The sequence below is a fragment of the Sinocyclocheilus anshuiensis genome, unplaced genomic scaffold (assembly GCF_001515605.1).
Source record: "Sinocyclocheilus anshuiensis isolate Anshui unplaced genomic scaffold, SAMN03320099.WGS_v1.1 scaffold884, whole genome shotgun sequence".
Taxonomy (NCBI): domain Eukaryota; kingdom Metazoa; phylum Chordata; class Actinopteri; order Cypriniformes; family Cyprinidae; genus Sinocyclocheilus; species Sinocyclocheilus anshuiensis.
Genome location: NW_015549614.1, coordinates 216,406 through 237,586, shown reverse-complemented (window position 1 = coordinate 237,586; position 21,181 = coordinate 216,406). Strand labels below are relative to the sequence as shown.

At 34.7% G+C, this 21,181-nt stretch overlaps 1 protein-coding gene across 1 annotated transcript in view; it reads left to right on the top strand.

The window, feature by feature from the left end:
• Positions 1-21,181, top strand: part of LOC107659267 (transmembrane protein 132C-like) — a 150,932-nt gene that overhangs the window by 111,268 nt on the left and 18,483 nt on the right. Inside the window, exon 5 of the mRNA XM_016448150.1 lies at positions 11,757-11,900. Coding sequence (XP_016303636.1) covers positions 11,757-11,900 — 144 coding nt within the window. The remainder of the gene's footprint in view (positions 1-11,756; positions 11,901-21,181) is intronic.

Genomic DNA, 21,181 nt, shown 5'->3' with positions numbered 1-21,181 from the left:
ACAACAGTCTACGCCGTGCCTCGGCAACAGCGGGACCGCTGCCAGCGGGATCGCGAGCCTGGCCGCTCTCATCAAACACAGCCAGGCGAGAGCGGAGCATACGCAGCGAGAGTAACTCGCAGTGATGACAATCAGCTCCTCGAAAGCTGACTGTGCATGCTCTGCTCCTAAACAAACAACAGAGATCGTGTGTATCCCCCGCTGCCAGATAGTGTGGGCAGGGAGGCACACAACGTCTGTAATGCCGTTTGCTCGCCATAGATATTAGTTTAGACTTTGATATATTCTTTTAAATGCTTGTGGACTGACAGACAACAGTAAACAGACTGACACATACACAGAGCACTACTGAAGAGCAGAAGCTAACTTGCGCTCTGCCGGATGCGCTTTTATACTTCCTGGCGCTCACGTCACCCCGCTCGTGACGTCTCGCTGCTCCATTGGACTGATTTTACACATGCTTCAGAACGCGGTCACACAGGGGCATTCCCAAAGCGATCTCGACGCAGCTCGAGTTCCTGAAGGGGAACCCATAAATTATCTTAAAAAGTAACTATGTAAATTGTGTAAAGACACCTATTTTTTGGTCACATGCACGTTTCTGTCCTTCCTTCACATGCCCACACTATATTAGCATTTTTCCCTGAACTCAAATGCATAAATAAAAACACCACTCCAAAATGCAGAAATCTGACTCCAGGAGTAATGATGATGTTGATTACTTTGAAGTAGCTTTTTTCCCAGGATTACCGTGCATATGAGACCCAATTGAGCTTGATATGCAAACTCAGAAGGAAGGAAAAAAACTGAACAAATAGGTTGATAGTTTTAGTCTTCTTTGTTCATTAGATGCCCAACAAAGCCGTGTAAGGCCTATTAAAGGCAAAATTGCTTGTACAGTAATCTGTGTAATTGCAAATGGTGAGAAGACATGCTGGAAGTGACATTAAACTCATTGTAATTTTGTTCCTGAGATGAGGAGGATGTAAAATTGAAGTGAGACAATGAGACATGTCTTCATTAAAGAACAAATTCTGGCTGACTTTCAGTGACTTCATGTTGTAATACTTGCACACGGTTACACAAGTGCATACTCGCATGTGTGTGTACATACACACATTCAGTGGTTCTTTCTAATCATTGATCTCTTTCACACACACTGCTGGAGTCTATCAGTGTATAGCGGTGATAGGTCTCCTGAGACCACAGCGCACCTCTGAACCCTATAATAAGATAGTGAGGTAGTTTTTGCATCTCTTTATGCGTGAGTTTATGTGTCAGGAAGGGATTATCAGAACACTTTTTGAGTTTTCATTTTGCTGCAAAACTTTTTAAATTTCGAGTTTAATCAAAAAATATAGTGAAATGTACTACCTTATCAAAAATTATTGAGTACCCTATACCGGTGAACCCTGTTGTAGTACTATTGAATGACAATTCTATGTTGAGTTTTTCTAAGTTGCAAAAAATGATTTGGCTTGCCGGGTTGACATCTGCCAAAAAATTGTTAGCACAACACTGGCTCCCTCCACATACTTTGGATATGTACAAGTGGCTAATGCAACTTCAAGACATTATTATGTTAGAAATATCCACGGCTCGGGTGAATATGGCACAACTTTCTACATTACAGATCTGGACTATAGCTGCTGAGAAGATCTCCAAATATATTACACAGAACAATGACTTGGACTTAGAATGATGCGGGTGTTTTTATTTAATTTTTTTTCCACGGAAATTCATGTTTCAGGATCCCTGTGACTTTTTCTGTTAACTCTGTTATGTATTCAGTGTGCTCCCCATTGTAAGAGACCGCAGGGTTGAAGAGGGAGGGGGGAGGGAGGGAGGGCTGGATGATGTTGAATTGAGATGTTACATTGTTTTCATTCTGACTTGTTTGCTAAAAAAATATATATATATATATATATATATAGTGAACGTTATTTTGTAGTTACATTCTGTGGAAGAAATTAGATTCATTCAAATAACAAGAAATAAGAAGAAATTAGAGAAATTTTTTTTTTTTTACTAATTTTTCTTTATTATGGTAATGAGAGTTTTATGTGATTTAAATAATTAATATACTGTATATATATTTTTTGACTATAATTTTACTTTATTACGGTAATGAGAGTTTTATGTAAAGCACCTTTGAGATAATGAGAATTTAAAAAATAAAATAATAAAAAGAAAGAAAAAAATAAAATAAAAGGGCTGAATGGTAATAGGAATTAAGGTAAATGCGCTTAATTATCATGAAAGCATTATCATAATTGGTCCTAAAATTAGTCTTAATTAGACTTGATTAGGATTGTGCAAAAGTTTATTTTTCTTTTTTTCTGTTTTGGGGTGAAATGGATTTACTAGCTTAAATTAGTATGAATTTGAATGCTGAACCATGAGGTACAGGAAATTTGACTTGTCAAAATTGTTAGTGGGGAAAAATTAATAAGATCAGATTTAATTGTGAGAAACAAAGACATCTTCATTATGTCTCATGAATCGGTTCATTTACCAGCTCCACCTCTTTCTATATCTCTATTATATTGTGATGTCAGAATTTTTTTTTTCCATCTTTTTCACTAAACCAGAAGGACCCAATTAAAGACGAATCCAATGAGCGAGAGGAGAATGTCACAGCTTGGCTCAGCTTGTTCACTGGTTCTCGGGATCTCCCTCCCGCTGGGAGTAAAGCAGACCAGATGAGGGGACATGTCACTGGCTCTCTCAACCTGCTTGTTAGCACAGTGTCTCAGCTTGAAGGGCATTTACGCCTGTTTTTTTTTTCTTTCCTTTTTGGGTACACTTAATGACTCTCCAGCCTCTTTTTTGTTAGTGCTCTCAGATGAAAAAGTCAGTAAGGTTCAGCAGGCCACCTCAACCATGCTCTTCTATCATAGTTCAAACTATAAGGGGACTTGTGACTTTTTGCATTTATGTATTGCTTGGTTAAAAAAAAAGAAAGAAGTTTTGAAGAAGAGACGTTGATGACAATGCTGCATCTCAATTGGACATGACAAACCAACTTAAAGGAATAGTTCACCCAAACATGGCACCAAAAAATGCCGTCAGAATGAGAGTCCAAACAGCTGATAAAAACATCACAATAATCCACAAGACTCCAGTCCATTAATTAATGTCTTGTGAAGCAAAAAGCTGCGTGTTTGAACAAATTCATCATAAAGACATTTTTAACTTCAAGCCATTGTTTCTGGCTGAAATACAAGTCCTCTATCCATAAACTTGCTTTCCCTAGTAAACAAAAAAAAAGTAATCTTGTCTGAATCAAGTGAAAAATATGCACAAATCAAGCACTGTGTACAAACTAAAACAGTCCAAAACAGTTCTAAAAAAATAAGTCAGTTGATTTTGATTTGTGAGGACAACAGGAGATGGATTTTTTACTGGAGGAAATGTTATGGATTATGGACTCGTATTTTGGCCAGACGCGACAGTTTAAAGTTAAAACTCTTTAATGATGAATTTATTTATTGGTGTAGTCATGTGGATTACTGTGATGTTTTTATCAGCTGTTTGGACTCTCATTCTGACGGCACCCATTCACTGCAGAGGATCCATTGGTGAGCAAGTGATGTAATGCTAAATTTCACTAAATTTGTTCAGATGAAGCCGCAAACTCATCTACATATTGGATGTCTTAAGGGTGAGTAAACTTTAAGCAAATTTAAATTTTTGGGTGAACTATTCCTTTAAGGCCTGTTAATACCAAGAATAATAGCTATAATAATAACTTCAGTATATTAGCATCCATAACAACACATGATAAACAGCTGGAAAAATCATTCTGAAAGTAATTCCAAAGAATCGTTCCTCTGTCATTATATGTCTTTATAGCTGTTATGTGGACTTCCCTTTTCTTATAGAATTAAAATTATTATTAAAACTTTATAGGTATATTTATTGTTATAGTTATCGTCCTTGATGTGATCAGGTCTTTACAGCAACTTAAGGCTCACATCTGAATGGGCATGGTGCTTCCAGCTGTAGTATTTGATAAAAGGCTTATGATAAAATAAGCCTTCCCAACCCCCTCAAACACATACAGTCTCTCCAGCATTCATCTCAAATCAACAAACTGAACATGAGTGCTTTGGACAAGTGAATTATGTGGGAATGTTTTTGTGTAGCTCCAGGCTAACATTGGAGAAATAATAAGGATGTTTTTCTTCCCATGTTCCTGAGCGCATACATTGACTGTGAATTAAAGCCAGTTACGAAGAGGGTAGCTATGAAAAGAACTGCATGCAACAATGCTCTGAGAACACTGCAGAGCATGAAAGGAGCACGCCACAAAAATTGGCCCCAATAATTCAATTATTCCTTCGAACAAAGAAACAGGAGAGTGAGACAGAGCTAATTCTGTGCTGCAGTACGAGTAATCCCTCTGCTTTGTGGGGAATTAAGATCGTCACGTTAGATCGCTTTTTAATACACCACATTTCTGTAATTATGTTATATTTCATGCCCTTGTATTTCATTATAGAGCAGGATTTATATGTCATAACGGAGCAAAGATAGCCATAAAGTGGCCAGGAATGAAGGAAGGATGGACAAATAGAGGGTAGCAAAGAGAGATGAAAAGGAAGATAGAGCATCTGTTTTTCATGCCGGTCAGATTACAGGGAATGACACCATAAATCTTACTTATTCTCTGATGGAAAAAAGGAGGAGGACAGGGAGGGGCTGACAATGCTCTCCTGAATTTCAACACATTCAGTTGGCAGGGAAACAGGTCTAGCAAACACAGTCACTGTTCAGAGGAAGTCAACACGGTGACATTTAGGCAGTGGGTCAATTTGAGAATTTCAGCTCTGGCTCAAATACACTGTACTTATACGTTATTTCTGGACATCACAGACCTCGGAACTACTAGTTCAGTTTAAAAAAATATACAGCATCGCTTTTTAGAAAAAATATAGCAGTTTGCTGTTTATGTAAAAACATATTATAAATGACCTGAATAAGTGAAATCATCTACATTCATAAAGTGATCTAGTAAACCAGAGTTGGACAAAAACATTTGTTTGTTTGTTTATTGTTTTATTTTATTTTATTTTAAGATGACAAGCACGTAAACTTGAGTGGATTGTGCACAAAAAATAGTGTGAAATATTGAAATATTGTGTGAAATTGTTATGAATTTAAATTGTTGTATTAGCTTATTTAATGAAGTAAATTGAACAAACATCAAAACGTTAGAAAAATATTATATTAGTATTATGATATACAGTACCATTCAAAAGATTGGGGTCATTATGTTTTTTAAAGAAATTAATACTTCACAAAGGATGCATTAAATTAATCAAAAGTGACAGTAAAGGTATAACATTACAAATGTTTTATTTTTCAAATAAATGCTGTTCTTTTAACTTTTGAACTTTCTGTTCATCAAAGAATCCTGAAAAAAGTGATGTGATACTTGCACAAAAATATTGAGCAGCACAAGTGTCTTCAACATTGATAATAATAAGAAATGTTTCACAAAAAATAGTGTGAAATATTGAAATATTGTGTGAAATTGTTATGAATTTAAATTGTTGTATTAGCTTATTTAATGAAGTAAATTGAACAAACATCAAAACGTTAGAAAAATATTATATTAGTATTATGATATACAGTACCATTCAAAAGATTGGGGTCATTATGTTTTTTAAAAAAATTAATACTTCACAAAGGATGCATTAAATTAATCAAAAGTGACAGTAAAGGTATAACATTACAAACGTTTTATTTTTCAAATAAATGCTGTTCTTTTAACTTTTGAACTTTCTGTTCATCAAAGAATCCTGAAAAAAGTGATGTGATACTTGCACAAAAATATTGAGCAGCACAAGTGTCTTCAACATTGATAATAATAAGAAATGTTTCTTGAGCATCAAATACGCATATTAGAACTAAATTAATACTGGATAAATGAAGCTGAAAATTCAGCTTTGCATTACAGAAATAGATTACATTTTAAAATATATTAAAATAAAAAAAAATGATTTTAAATTGTAATACTATTTCACAATATTGCTGTTTTTTTACTGTATTTCTGATCAAATAAATGCAGCTTCGGAAGTATAAGAGATTTCTTTCAAAAATCTTACCGACCCCAAACTTTTGAACAGTAGTGTAGCTTGACAGACAGATAGATAGTGATCAATAAACATTACTTAAAACACTTATCATGAACAACAATTGATTGTATATCCAATAAATTATCCCAAAAAGTGTATATTGGATATTATTAAAATACAGTTTAGCATTTAGCTATTTGCTACTTACATTCAAATTCATTCCAAATTCAGGAATGTAAAAGGCACTTTCAGTTCAATTCTGAAAGGTGTATAACCCTATAATGTGTGATCAGTCTTGCAGAACGGTGCACATTTGCAAAAGGAACTTGTCTATAAGGGTTGCACACATCACATATTGCTCTCAGAGGTCCATTCATCATGGACACCCCCACCCCCCCTTTTTTAACTGTTAAATGACTAAATGGATGTATGTTTCTCTCATATAATTCACAGACACGTACAAGAGCACAAGTCCCCATAAACTTAACCATTTTGGGGCAAGTTGGGACAAGTTTTATTGAAAACTCACAAAGTTTCTTAGCTGTCAGTCCGTTGTGATTCCTAAATAAGCTTTACATAGAGAAGGATTTATAATATGTTGACATAATGCAACACTATAGGTTAGCCACAATTCTGCCGCAAAGATATGTAAATGTATACGGGACTGATGTTTTCTGTCTGCAACTTATAAACTAAAATTGCATCTCCCATCTCTGATTAAGTTTTCCAGCTAGAGTACAGTGAACATCCACTCCACTAGAGCAGATGAATCAGGCACTAGACATCAGGTGCTTTGACTGGCAAATTTGGCATGGAGTGATAATACAGCACTTTGACTATTATACTGGTACATCTCAAAAGCAGAGATTACTGCACGCATCAGTTTTTTTGATGGCTTTTACCTTAACAGTTGGGACTGAATGAATGGCTTTGGTGGGTTGGAGGCTGAAAGACACGTCTCTGTGCCAAAGATGTAATTTTCTTCCTTTTTTTCATCTCTTCATATTTGCGCATTGCCCAATTTAAACCGTCTGAAAGGAGCTCCAAATTTTGAATATCAAGTCGAAGCCATTTTTCAGAGATTTCATTAATCTCCATCGTATTATTTGGTAGGTCTTAGATCTTTTGTACAGTCAAAGTTTTCAGTTCATGGCTTATTAGTCTGCTGGGTTTGTTTCACTCTGAGACTTTACTGGGACCTTGAAAATGGATTTCAGCATATTTACATGTTTGGTGCTTCCTGGTGCCCCTCAAGTAATTGAGCGAGCAGATTTGTGGTGATGAGATACTATTGAGGAAATCTTTACAAGATATTGGCAGCATGATACGGCTTGATCAAAAGCATTTTAGTCAATTAATTGTATGGTCTGCGCAAAGCAACTTGCCCAATCTAGATGAAATTGGCCCTGCTGTTTGTTACTTGCAAGTTTCCAGAGGGTGTTGGGAAATTTTATTGGGCTTTCATCTTGTGGGCTGCATTGCAAGAACCTCTATGACCTTTCTACTACATTTCCACTGCGTTTCAGTGGCAGATTATATTTTCAGCTGAGTGTACACACAGAATATAGCAGAAAGATTTAGGTTTGATGGCTTGAATCCCAGTGCTGACAGGAACTCATGAATGAAACAAACAAACAGCGGTACGGCTATTGGGACCATAGTCCTGCTGGGTACTTTGGCTCAAAATGTCTCCAGAGCTTTATAATGCAGTGGCTTCGACTCTCACCTTTCTCTGCATGTCTTCTGATGCTGCTCGCTAGAAAAGATCCTCAATTTCCACTGTTGTTCTGTTTTATATTGCTGTTTAAAGTTTAATGGTGCTGCAGAATTTTAATCACGAATTTGTCTGACTGAAGACAGAATTGGGCTTCCCAAAGAGAATCGAGTGAAAGATTGCCTGTGTTGTGCAGATTAAAACAAAGAAGAGAAAGAAAAGAGTCTTTAATAGAATGAAGAAATGTCAAGCACTTCTTGTAGATGTGGTAGGCCATAATTAAACCTATAGGCCTAAGTGGAGATAATTAAATCAGCAAATGGCATGGTGCATAAAGGAAGAGAGGGTCTGCGGATGAAGCGTTTAGTGATGTATGAGTAAGGGATTTCCCTCAAAGTCGTCATATCTTGGGCTTAAGTGAAATTTGAATTACAAAAATTACTTAAAAATGTTATGAAAAAGGTTTAAGTTTAAGTAAAATTTTATATATATATATATATATATATATAAAATAAATTATATGTAAAACCTATATGTAAAAATTAAAATGTGTAAAGATGTTTATTGAAGGTTTTTCTTGATGGTTACATCACATTGACACATTGATTTTTCAGCATTATCAGCATTATCTTTGTTTTCTTGCTTAATGCATGGCTATGCATGAAAATCGACATGAAATATTATTTGGATATAATTTATTTAGTTTTCAATATATTTTTTATTTTATTTAAATATATTATGCAAAAAGAAAGAGACCGTGGAGTAATACAAGACTTGAATTTGGTCTGATCAGAATCAAGTACTCTGGAAAGCCCATTTATCTGTCTACATGTTTAGCTCTACTTGTGAGGGCCAGCCTTTTAAAAAATATCCTCAAAAATATAGCAAAACAAATCAAATGAGAACATTTGAAGTTGTTCTCCCTAGCTGAAATGCCCTTAAATCAACCAAACCTCCTTTTGGGATGCCCTTAAAAAGAAAAGTGTTTCATAAATAAACTAAATAATTATTTATTTTAAAATGCAAAAAGTTTTCTTTTAGCCAAGGGATACTGCATTTGTGTCCACATATAAGCGTTTATTTACTTTGAGCCAAATTCTGTCTCAAGTAAAATGCCTTCACAGATTTCACTCCTCTCTTTCACTGTCCTTAAATTATTCAGCAGACAAAAACATCTCAAACATTTATAAGCCCATTCTTAGAGGGGCCCATTCTTATGAGAAGTGTGACCTCCCTGTTTGGCATAAAGGACTGACTCAAACCGAGTTGAGATTATGGATCAAAGCATAAAAACACCACAGTCTCTTCAGCGGCATTCACACAGTCATGATCTAGGAATTCAACCGAAAAAAAAGTCTTCCGGTAATAGCATTACAGAAATGACAGGAATCAAGCCTGTAAAGAGCAGATCAGCTTTAAAAAAATATTATATGGGGAAAAAAGCATAGCTGTCAGGACAAATTTCTTTTCTTTTATTCCCTTTCCACATAAAAATAGGTAAAGAGAGAACTATCAGGGACAGGATAGAGATCCAGAAAGTGCTGCTTGCGGTAATGGGAATGATAAGGCAGAGAGTTGGTGAGATGGTGGTAAGCTGAGCGTGTCATTACACATTCATTGAGATTAGGTTATGTCATCTCTTGCTCTCTTATAAAAGAGCCAATTAAAGAGAAAGAAATGAGGATGGAAAGAAAGCGCTTACAGTGAATGAATACCGTCTGATTGCAGTAACCGCACTGCCGCTGTTGGACATTGAGGGCAAGCAGATTGGTTAATTGAAAGTGATCTGCTAATGAGGTAAATTGACTACATTACCCACGTCTGCCTGTTTCTCAAGGATGGCACAATGGGGGCTGAGTTTCTCATGCTGAATGGTCTCAATTATGTGGTTGTCTGAAACAGTGTGTCTCTGTGGCTGAAAGGTTAAGGACTCGGGCTGTTTCTCTTCTAATGAACCCCCTCCCCGAACTGTCAAACAGCACCCCTCTACCCCACCCCTTCTATCCTCTGCTCTTAGACTTCTTCTCTTCTGCTTCTTTTGTAAAGTAATTTTGCGGCCCCTCTCTCGCTTCATGTCATCTTCACTGGGGGATGTACTGTGGAAAGTAGGAAGGAAGGAAGGAAGGAAGGAGGAATGAAAAGAAGATGAAATTAAGTCAACCAATGAATGAGTGAATGATAGAAAGATTGGAAGGAAGGAGAGGAAATAAAGAATGACTGAGAGAAGGAATGAAGAAACAGATGAGTGAATGATGCGAGGAAAGAATGAATAAAGGATATAAGTAAGAATTGAAGCAATGAATGAAGGATGGATAGAAAAAGGAGTGAGTAAATTAATGAATGAAGGAAAGACTGAAATAATGAATATTGGATGGATGGAAAATTAAAGGAGTGAATTAAATAATAAATAATGAAAAAAGAAAAGAAAGGAGGAGTGAGGAATGAATGATGCAAGGAAGGAACAAATCAAAGATTGAATTAATTATAGAAGGAGAGAGTATAGAATGAAATCAAGAAAGAAGGAGGGAAGAGGCTTTAATGAATAATAGGACTGAACCAGTGAATGAATGCTGGGCAGGTGGATGGAAAAAAAAGAGTAAAAGAATGAATGAATGGAAAAAAAAGGAAAGAATAAATAAAGGATAACAGAAAAGGAAGGAGGGGAAATGAATAATGGAATGAAGAACAGATGAACAAAATGAAAAAATTAAGGAAGGATAAAAATATGGAAGATTGACTGAACTGAATATATGAATCAGCAAATGAATATAAATGAATAGAGGAATGTAGAAAAGACTGAAATACAGGCTCCAGAGTCAAATCACTGAGGGTGCTTCTTAAATTAGTGAGGGTGCTCTCTCTCTCTCTCTCTCTCTCTCTCTCTTGCTATATATATACTGTATATATATATACTATATAAATAATATACAGTATTTGTGCCATCCATTGCTATGGTGCAAGAGCATTCCCTTTATAATCATTAAAGGCTGTCACTCATCTTAGTTCATCACAATCTCAAAAAGTTACGTTATAATATATGAAGTTCTCTACGCTGCACAATTAATCTCTTATTTACATCACGTCTACACTTTGTTGTAATGAGATGATTCGTTCTGAACACAACACCTGAACAAAAACTGCGGCAATTTGAGCGGTGAGTGGATTCTAACTTAAACGCCTCTGACTGTCTGTTGTGTTCAAGAAATCAACAGATATGTCTGTGATTGGCTACATTGCTCAACGCTGCAAAAGATGTTGAAATAGAAACCGATCTCCAGAGCGCAAACCATAACACATTGGATAGTTTGCCAAATCTGCAATGAAATGCCATTATTACAGCATTAACTGAGGGTGCTATTGATTTCATTTGAGGGTGCTTAGCACCTTCTAGCACCCCCGTAGAACCGGGCCTGCTGAAACAATGAATAAAGGACAGATGGATGGAAAGAAGGAAGGAGTGAATGAATAATGAAAAGAAGGAATGAGGAAAGGAGGAGGAATAAATTATGGTAGGAATGAGAACAGATAAAAGAATAAATTATGGAAGGAGGGATGAAATCAATAAAGAAGAAGGGAATAGGAATGAATGAAGCATAGGACTAAACCAATTAATAAATGATGGGTAGATGGAAAGAAAAAAGGAGTGAGTGAAGGAACAAACAAATGAATGGAAGGAAAGAAAGAAAGAATGGGTGAATATGAGTAAATGAAGGATTAAAAAAGAATGAAATAATAAAAGGAAGGAATGACTAAACCAACAAATGAACAACTGTAATATGGAAAGAATAAGAAAACAGGAATGAACAAATCAATTAATGAATGAATGATTCAACCATTAAAAAAGAAAAAGACAAAATGAATAGAGGCATAAATGAAGGAAGGAAGGACTGAATCGATCAAAGAGTGATGGAATGAAGTCAGTAAGAACGTTCAGATGTTTCTTGTGTCTGTGCTCGCAGGAAACAGAGATCCTGAACACCGCAGTGCTGAACGGGAAGACGGTGGCGGTGCCGGTGAAGGTGGTGACGGTGGGCACAGACGGGACGGTTACAGACGTGTCAGACGCTGTGCAGTGCCAGTCCACTGATGAAGACGTGGTTAAGGTCAGTCCTCTGAGTGATTGTTCCTGCCTCCTTCAATCATAATGATTCACTCAAATGAACAAACAAACCAAAGCATGTTGTGTCATGTTGACTTTTAATCAATATGATAGGATTCAAATGAAGCTCACAATAAATTTCATTCATTTCTAATGAGGTTTTTCCAATGATTAATGGAGGTGATAATTATTCATCATGTCGGGATTCTTATTCGAATTGGAAAAAATGCTTCAAGAATCAATCTGAACTTGAACGGATCTGTTGGAAAGTTCTTTTCAAAGAAAATGCATCTCAATGACAGTCCTCAGTCATCCGTCCTCCTCCATCTGTCTGTTCTCACTCTGACACTTGTTTAATAGAGATCCGTTTCTCTATTTCTATATCAGCATGTTACAACAAGCTGGCAAGATGCCATGTGTTGTCCCTTGTGAAAAAGAAGTATACTGATGCAAAAAGAGTACTTATTACAGAAGTCATATACAGTAAGTGTGAACTGAATGTAATGTTTTGGACACTCAGGAATAGTTCACACAAATTTGGAAATTTGCTGACAATTTACTCAATTTGTAGACGAGTTTGTTTCTTCATTGGAACAGATTTGGAGAAATTTAGCATTGCATCACTTGCTCACCAGTGAATAGGTGCCGTCAGAATGAGAGTCCAAACAGCTGATAAAAACATCACAATAATTAAAAATTACTCCACACCACTCCAGTCCATCAATTAACGTCTTGTAAATCAAAAAGCTGCATGTTTGTATGAAACAAATCCATTATTAAGGCATTTTAACTTTAAACCATTGTCTTGTGATTCAGACAAGACCTTTTTTTTTCACTGGTGAAAGCAATATTATGGATAGAGGACTCATATTTTAGCCTGAAATCAAAAACTTCTTGATGGATTTGTTTATTACAAACACACAGCTTTTCACTTCACAAGACAATAATTGATGGACTGGAGTAGTGCAGACTAGACTGGAGTCGTGTGGATTATTGTGATGTTTTTATCAGCAGTTTGGACTCCCATTCTTACGGCACCCATTCACAAGATTTGAAGTACACTGCAAGTGCACATTGAATACAGTTAAGCACACTTTTTATTCACAAGAGTTCCACTTTTTGATTTCTAAAATTTCTATATATTTTTTTTATAATTCTTGTCTTTTTGGGTTTCTTTCAAATGCCTCCAGCTGGAGCTCAGTCACATATGAGCTCAGATTCAATCATAGCGTATATAATTATGATATGTTTGATTACGCATGAGACGAAATCTGCTGAAGCTTGTTTCTTAACAAGACTGGATTGTATGATTTTTTTCTAGAGATGGTAATTTGTGTTTGACAGGCCTATTAAGTTGAGGTTGTTTAGACATGAAATTCTCTAATTTTAAATGACCCAAAAGACTTACGCAATCAGCTTTCACTGTGGGATTGATTTAATGCCGACGACGTTCGTAAGAATGTTTTTAATTGCTAATTTCAGTGTATTTCTTCACAGTTAAAAACACAGCTGTGCTTCAGCTAAAACTCCCTCTTAAAATCATTAAAGGCTTTGGTCATATGCAAATGATCAAAACGTTGTATATGTTTACATAGACTGCAATAATCCAATGTTGGGCCTAACATTTCATTCATATTCATGAGTAAAAGTTGTAGCTTATCCCAGTTCATACTGTAGCTGAAGATGTGCAAATTACTTTGGATATGTTGAGAAAATGGAATATGTGCAGTTATTACCTTAAGGAGCTATTTCTACTTGATACGATCCTTAAAATGACTTCCGTTGGCTAATCTAATGTAGTCCGGCTGATTCACACATTAAATAACCAGCTAATAAAACCAGCTAATTTAGATGTCACCTTATGAAGCACATATTTAGCCTGCAGTCAGAGTGTCCCTCCACTTTAAAACTTAACTTTGAACTGTTAACTTTATCAAAGACGGGGGAGTGTTTGTAAAACCAGTCATTATTTAGTGATGCTTGAGGTACAGAAATTACACACTGCAGCTTCAGAGTATCTTCTTTCTGTGGCCTGACTAGAACAGTGCAGGGCAATACATGATTGATCACCTGCTCTGTAAAAATCCTACAGTTAAAAAAAAAAAACTTGGTTGGCCCCAGTTTAAAACTTAACTTTGAACTGTTAACTTTATCAAAGACGGGGGAGTGTTTGTAAAACCAGTCATTATTTAGTTATGCTTGAGGTACAGAAATTACATACTGCAGCTTCAGAGTATCTTCTTTCTGTGGCCTGACTAGAACAGTGCAGGGCAATACATGATTCATCACCTGCTCTGTAAAAATCCTACATTAAAAAAAAAAAACTTGGTTTGCCCCAGTTTGCTATCCCATAATACCTCAAAAACTGCCTCTTTTTTTTTTTTTTGAGATGTAAATGTAAAAAGATGTTTTGTTTATTTTTTATATGGTTTTCTTAGATTTGTGTCTAAACCTTTTGCTATTGTGGAGGTTCTTCATCTTATATGAAAACCTACACAATCACCTTCAGCCCAGAGTCCTAATTTCAACAAATTATTTTAGTAGTTCACTTACTTTTAGAATAACAACATGCTATGGAAACTGAGGCATATAATAAAGTTTTGCAATTACTCAATCAAACCTTAGCTGACCATGTGAAAATATCTCTAAAACATGAGCAGAATGACAAATCATTTTAGCTGATAGGGATTAATGTTACAGTAAGTATACAAGTGTGGCATTGTAGCTAAATAATGTATGACGTACACACTAATGGATCTGCTTGGATCACAATCACAATGTAGTGGGTTAGAAAGATAACCATTTTGATATGAATTTTCTATTTCCTTGGAGACTGATGCTCTGTGTGCTTTTAAAAGAACTATATAATAAAAGAAGGAACAATGTAATAAGGAGTGTGGAAGATTGGAAAATATTTTGTTTCTCCAGAGAGTTAGAGTGAAAAAAAGCCATTTTCTTCCTATATCATGACCACCAATTTGGATATTGCATCATTATGTACAGTTTGGATCATTTTCTCCCAATTAATTTAATACAGAAACCCATCAGCCTGCCTATAGCCACAACAATACATAGTTAAAGAAAATAAATGTAATGCATAATAGACTAAATTACACGATCTCTTTAGCTCAAGCGACAGTGCCAAAATGCTGAATAGCTATACTGTGCTGCATTATATCATGTTCTTACATGCTAAATAGAAAACATTAGCATTTTTATCTTTATTAATGATTTAGCAGTGCTACAATTGGTGAAAGCACACTAGTTATGCATTCGTGCATTCAGAAATACTTACAGGAGAGCTTTATTTCAAATAAATAAATTGTGAAGCAGTTGTTTGCTGACATGAGGTCCCAGATTCTGCATGTTTCCAGACTTGCTGTTGGCTTTGTTTGATCTGTTTTACTGATGTAACCTGCTTGAGTAGCAGTCTGTGTCTGTAGTTACTAGCCACACAACTCAATATGTCTGAAGTGCAGACTGTAAATACATCTCTTCTGATTTTGTCACAAATTGTGAGAACGTTGGCAAGTAAGGTCATTCTGACATCAACTTCAAATCAAAGCGCCTGAAGTTCTTTCAATCTTGTCACAAACAGCTGGATCAATTTCCAACTTCTGAGAACTTCAAGAGCATATACGAGTGTTTGATAGTTGACCTTGATTAAAGTATGTAATTCTCACTCATCATATTTCAGTTTTGAAATCCCTCGAAGCTATGTGCACTTGACATTTGTACATGTACAAAGAAGAGCACTTCCTACACATCCAAAACACAATGTCTTCAGAGTAGTTGCTTATTTTTAGGGGTTTTTTCCCTGCCATTTTTCTTCCTAATAGCCTTAATATGTTTTCCTCATTTTTTCTTTTCCTTTTTATCTTTTTTCTTTTTTTCCTTAATGTAAATGATCTAATATTGCTTATTTAAAAAAAATTAATAAATCAAAAAAACAAAATTGTCCGCACACTGAAAGACAAACATTTAGACCAAGGAAAAATTTATTTAATTTAACATCTACAAGGTGAAAAAAGTGCAAAAAAGTCAAAAGTGTCTTAAAAACAGACCAAAGTTTTTTGATGCAAAAAAATAAATAAATAAAATAAAATAATCCATTCACTGTGACACTTCATAAAAAGTCAACTGGCCAGTAAAGCTATTTTATTTACCTTTTCTAAAAATTCATCACATTTGGTGCTTGGTAAAAGTTAACTTTGGATCCTCTTTACTTGGTTGTATGATATTCAGAACAATACTGTATGTTGGGGTTGGTGAGATTTTTTTTAATATTTTTGAAAGAAGTCTCTTATGCTCAGCAAGGCTGCATTTATTTGATCAAAATTACAGTAAAATCTGTAATTTTCTTAAATATTATTACCGTTTTAAATAGCTTCTTATTATCATCGATGCTGAAAACAGTTGTGCTGCTTAGTATTTTGTGGAAACCATGGTACATTTTCTTTCAGTTTTTAAGAAAGTTCAAAAGAACAGTGTTTATTGGGAATTTGTTGTAACAATCTAAGTCTTACTGTCACTTTTAATCAATTGAATGCATACTTCCTGAAAAAAGTATTAATTCTTACAGACCCCAAACCTTTGAATGGTTTTTTATATATATATATATATATATATATATATATATATATATATCTTTAGCATAATATTAATATTTTTTTCTAACATTTGTTCTTTGTGAACCATTTTTCTGCTTGTTTAATTCACTTTATTAGATGAGCTAATGCAACACTTTCAATTCCTAAAGTTTTTGTCACATCACTTGTAATTGCATGCAATCCGCTTAAATGTGTTAAATGGAAGTTTACTCACTTTAATTGTGTTGGGACTATGTGAATAGATTTTGGCATTAACTGAACCTGGGCATGGGATTTCAAGTTCCCAGTATGCTCTGCATGAGGAGTAAATCTTAAAATGATGTAATTATTTTAGGTGTTTTTGAGCAAGATGAGAAAAGGGAGAGACTTTTTTGCACTTAATGTTTAATGTTCCGTTATGTTGGATTTGAGAAGTTTCTGTCATGTTGGAGTTTGGGGAGTTAATGTGGTGAAAACTGGAGCCTGTGCTCAAAGAAGGGTGGATCGATGTTGCTTTTTTAATGAGAAATTACTTTTTGATAGTTTTTTTCTTGTGATGTATGTTGCATACCTGTATATTAGATGCAATAAAGTTGCATTTAGCATGCTAATATGTGCTATTGCTAACTACATTAGGTTAATTTGAGTTACTTTGATATGTCTAATTTTACTGAGTTTACTGAAATCAGTTACATTAAATGTTTAATTTGTGCTTCAAAATATATATATTTTGAAAAAAATATATATATTTATTGTACTGCCTTACAATATACTTACATATTACATCATAGTATTTTATTGTCTCCAAAAGTTCACTTAGTCAAGATTTCTTACACCAAAACGGTCATTATTTACAGGTAGTTTTACATGACTATTTACAGTGTCTGACATTAAGAATGAAACTGTAGCAGTAATGTAAGACTTCTATATGCAAATGATCTCAGTTATGATTGGCTAACCTCTTTGCATGTCAAAACTACTGTATCAGTGCTAATGTTGTCATTAATCAGGATGACTAATTTGCTGAATGCTGAATAGGCGTTCATCTCTAAACGTTGATATATCAGGAGCGTTTAGTCCATATAAGTTGTGAGTGCTCTGTATACCCAAGCATTTGAGAAAAAAAGTTTGGGGACCAGCTAAATAGTAACAATACTATAAATTCCCTTGTCATTTGAGGTGTAACATAAGGCTTAAGATAATAAAATATGTATGTAACTGTGTAAATGATATCTTTGCAAAACAATGCAAATCTGTACCAGTTATGAAGGGATTCGGGTGAGCAGATCCACAACAGCTTTTTCCCTTGCGCACTATTGCATTGGTTTGTTGGTATGCGGATGATTTCATGAGGAAGTAAAGCTTTCCGCGAGTTGCTCGCCCAAGCAGAAAAAAAAGTGCTGTTGCTGCCAGATCTTAACAAAAAACAATGTATTTGACGCAAACCTTGACTAAATCAAATTAAATCAAAGTGGCATCTTTGAATACATTCAAACCTGGAAGTCTGCAAAGGATCTGCAATAAAAACTGACATTTATTGACCAAACCGTTGTGTGAAAACAGATACCTGTATATTAGATGCAATAAAGTTGCATTTAGCATGCTAATATGTGCTATTGCTAACTACATTAGGTTAATTTGAGTTACTTTGATATGTCTAATTTTACTGAGTTTACTGAAATCAGTTACATTAAATGTTTAATTTGTGCTTCAAAATATATATATTTTGAAAAAAATATATATATTTATTAGCATTTAGCATGCTAATATGTGCTATTGCTAACTACATTAGGTTAATTTGAGTTACTTTAATATGTCTAATTTTACTGAGGTTTACTGAAATCAGTTACATTAAATGTTTAATTTGTGCTTCAAAATATATATATTTTGAAAAAAATATATATATTTATTGTACTGCCTTACAATATACTTACATATTACATCATAGTATTTTATTGTCTCCAAAAGTTCACTTAGTCAAGATTTCTTACACCAAAACGGTCATTATTTACAGGTAGTTTTACATGACTATTTACAGTGTCTGACATTAAGAATGAAACTGTAGCAGTAATGTAAGACTTCTATATGCAAATGATCTCAGTTATGATTGGCTAACCTCTTTGCATGTCAAAACTACTGTATCAGTGCTAATGTTGTCATTAATCAGGATGACTAATTTGCTGAATGCTGAATAGGCGTTCATCTCTAAACGTTGATATATCAGGAGCGTTTAGTCCATATAAGTTGTGAGTGCTCTGTATACCCAAGCATTTGAGAAAAAAAGTTTGGGGACCAGCTAAATAGTAACAATACTATAAATTCCCTTGTCATTTGAGGTGTAACATAAGGCTTAAGATAATAAAATATGTATGTAACTGTGTAAATGATATCTTTGCAAAACAATGCAAATCTGTACCAGTTATGAAGGGATTCGGGTGAGCAGTTCTCAAACCCTGACAGACTGAGACTTAATATTCCTTATAAGAAAAATAGGAACATAAATGTTTTTACAAATAAAAAAGAGCCTATCAGCTTTATTAATATGAAAGGGTGCACAAAATTTGGGTTTGCAGCCATGTGTATGAGTATGTGTGCTCTTGCATGCTTTTCTCTTTCTGCTGCTGGCCACACTTGGATGGTGTGTGTTGCTTCTGTAGTTTCCATCCCTGTCAGATCCTGGTTAGAGGAATCAAAGTCAGACCGAGCCAGTCATAGTGATTTGAGGCCCGCATCAGAAGGAAACACTGAGCCAAGTAATTTTGCCAGCATTTATGAAATGGATGGTTTTGGAATGTGGCCTCATAACTCCTCAACAAGAGGATGAGGCCACCCTTCTGTCTTCTCTGTGAGTGTGTGTCATACGATAGACTGCTGTATTTACTCATCATTATTAACCAAAGTGCTGCCCATTTCTCCAGCAGCCATCTGGAAAAGAAAGGTGACTTGTGGGCCCTGGCTCAGCTGTTTGCTGCCAACTCATGCGCACTTACACTAACACGCAAACATTTGTTTTTCTGTCACGACAGGGGCAGTCAGATTTATTTATTTATTTGTTGATAGAAATGCTGACTTTTATTGAGCAAGGACATATAAATTGATCAAAAGTCTAGTACAGACATATATAATGTTTCAAAAGATTTCTATGTCGAATTAATGCTGTTATTTTGTTAACCCTAAAACAAAATGAATGACACAAAAATATGTACTCATTTTCAACATGAATAATAACAATAAATGTTTCTTGAGCAGCAAATCAGCATGTTAGAATGATTTCTGAAGGATCATGTGACTGATGTAATGGCTGTTGAAAATTCAGCTTTGCATCACAGGAATAAATTACATTTTAAAATATATTACAATAGACAAGTTATAGTGAATCAAAATAATATTTTACAATATTACCGTTTTTACTGTATTTTTTATCAAATACATGTAGGTTTGGTGAGCAACTTTTGAATGGTAGTGTAGTGTAAATATTTCTATATTTTTTGATTTTCATAAAGACATTTATGTTACATTCACAGCTAAATGTGGCCCACATGGAATCTGATCTTTTCGATTCTGATTTGGGCCACTTCCATATATGGTAAATATATGGTAAATCAGATTCAGATCAGATGTTTTGCAATGCGATCTCAATCTGAATGGTCATATCAGAATTCATGCGACTATTACGTCACTCTAGATTGTCATTCATCATAATTCTGCCCTGATGGTAGTCACTCCAAAGATTTTACATACCGGTAGTCTTTGATCACAGTTGCGGATGTAGTCGGTGGAAAGACAGTGAGATGTTGAACTCATAAGTATTACGGTGACAGCTCTACACAAGGTAAACTTATGGGGTTGTACCATAAATATTTAAAAAATTTTCTCTTCTTATCACCTGCTCACGAATACGCTGACTTCTGTGGCACATATCCTTACTTACCCTTACGAAAAAGAAGTTTATTCAAGTGTGCTATTGGTATACTTCTTTTAAACTAAAAAAAAGGAAAGTATACTTTCAGTCTACTTTTTATGTACTTCTCAGGCATGGGCTTTATGTACTTCTCAGAAATATACTTAAAATGACATTTAAGTATACTTGACTTATACTTAGAGAATCCATGTTTTCATTGTTACGGTAGGGGGTGCTATTACACATCTTCTGTACAGAATTTCCACAAAAAAAAAAAAACACAAGTAAAGAAGAAACCGAAACAACAGATGCTTCCACATGTAATCTAACACAATCAGACATAAAACAGCATCAAAACTGTGTAACGTTATGGAATAAAATGTAGACCAATGAAGAGGTAATAATGACTGTCAAGCTTTGGAGTGTTGATCGGCTTTATCTAAGTTTTGATTATCATTCTGAATCCAGTTCATAGTCTTTTTTTAGCTTTTTGTTCAAAATGTTGTTTGTTTCTTTATTTTTTTAATTATAAAACTTACCCCTAGTTAAAAAAGAGTGCATGAAGCTAGAATAAAATGTTTTTGTTTACAAGCAGATACCCTGTTCTTTCTTTTGATGTTTTGTATGTTCAGATATTCATGTAACAAAATATATACAAATTAATACCTAAACAGGGACATAGTAGTATAAAGTATGATGTAAAGTTCACTTAAAGAAAACTTACGAGTATACTTGCAGTATAAAACTACTAAACTAGTAGTTTACTGAGACTATACTTCAAAGTGTACTAAAAAT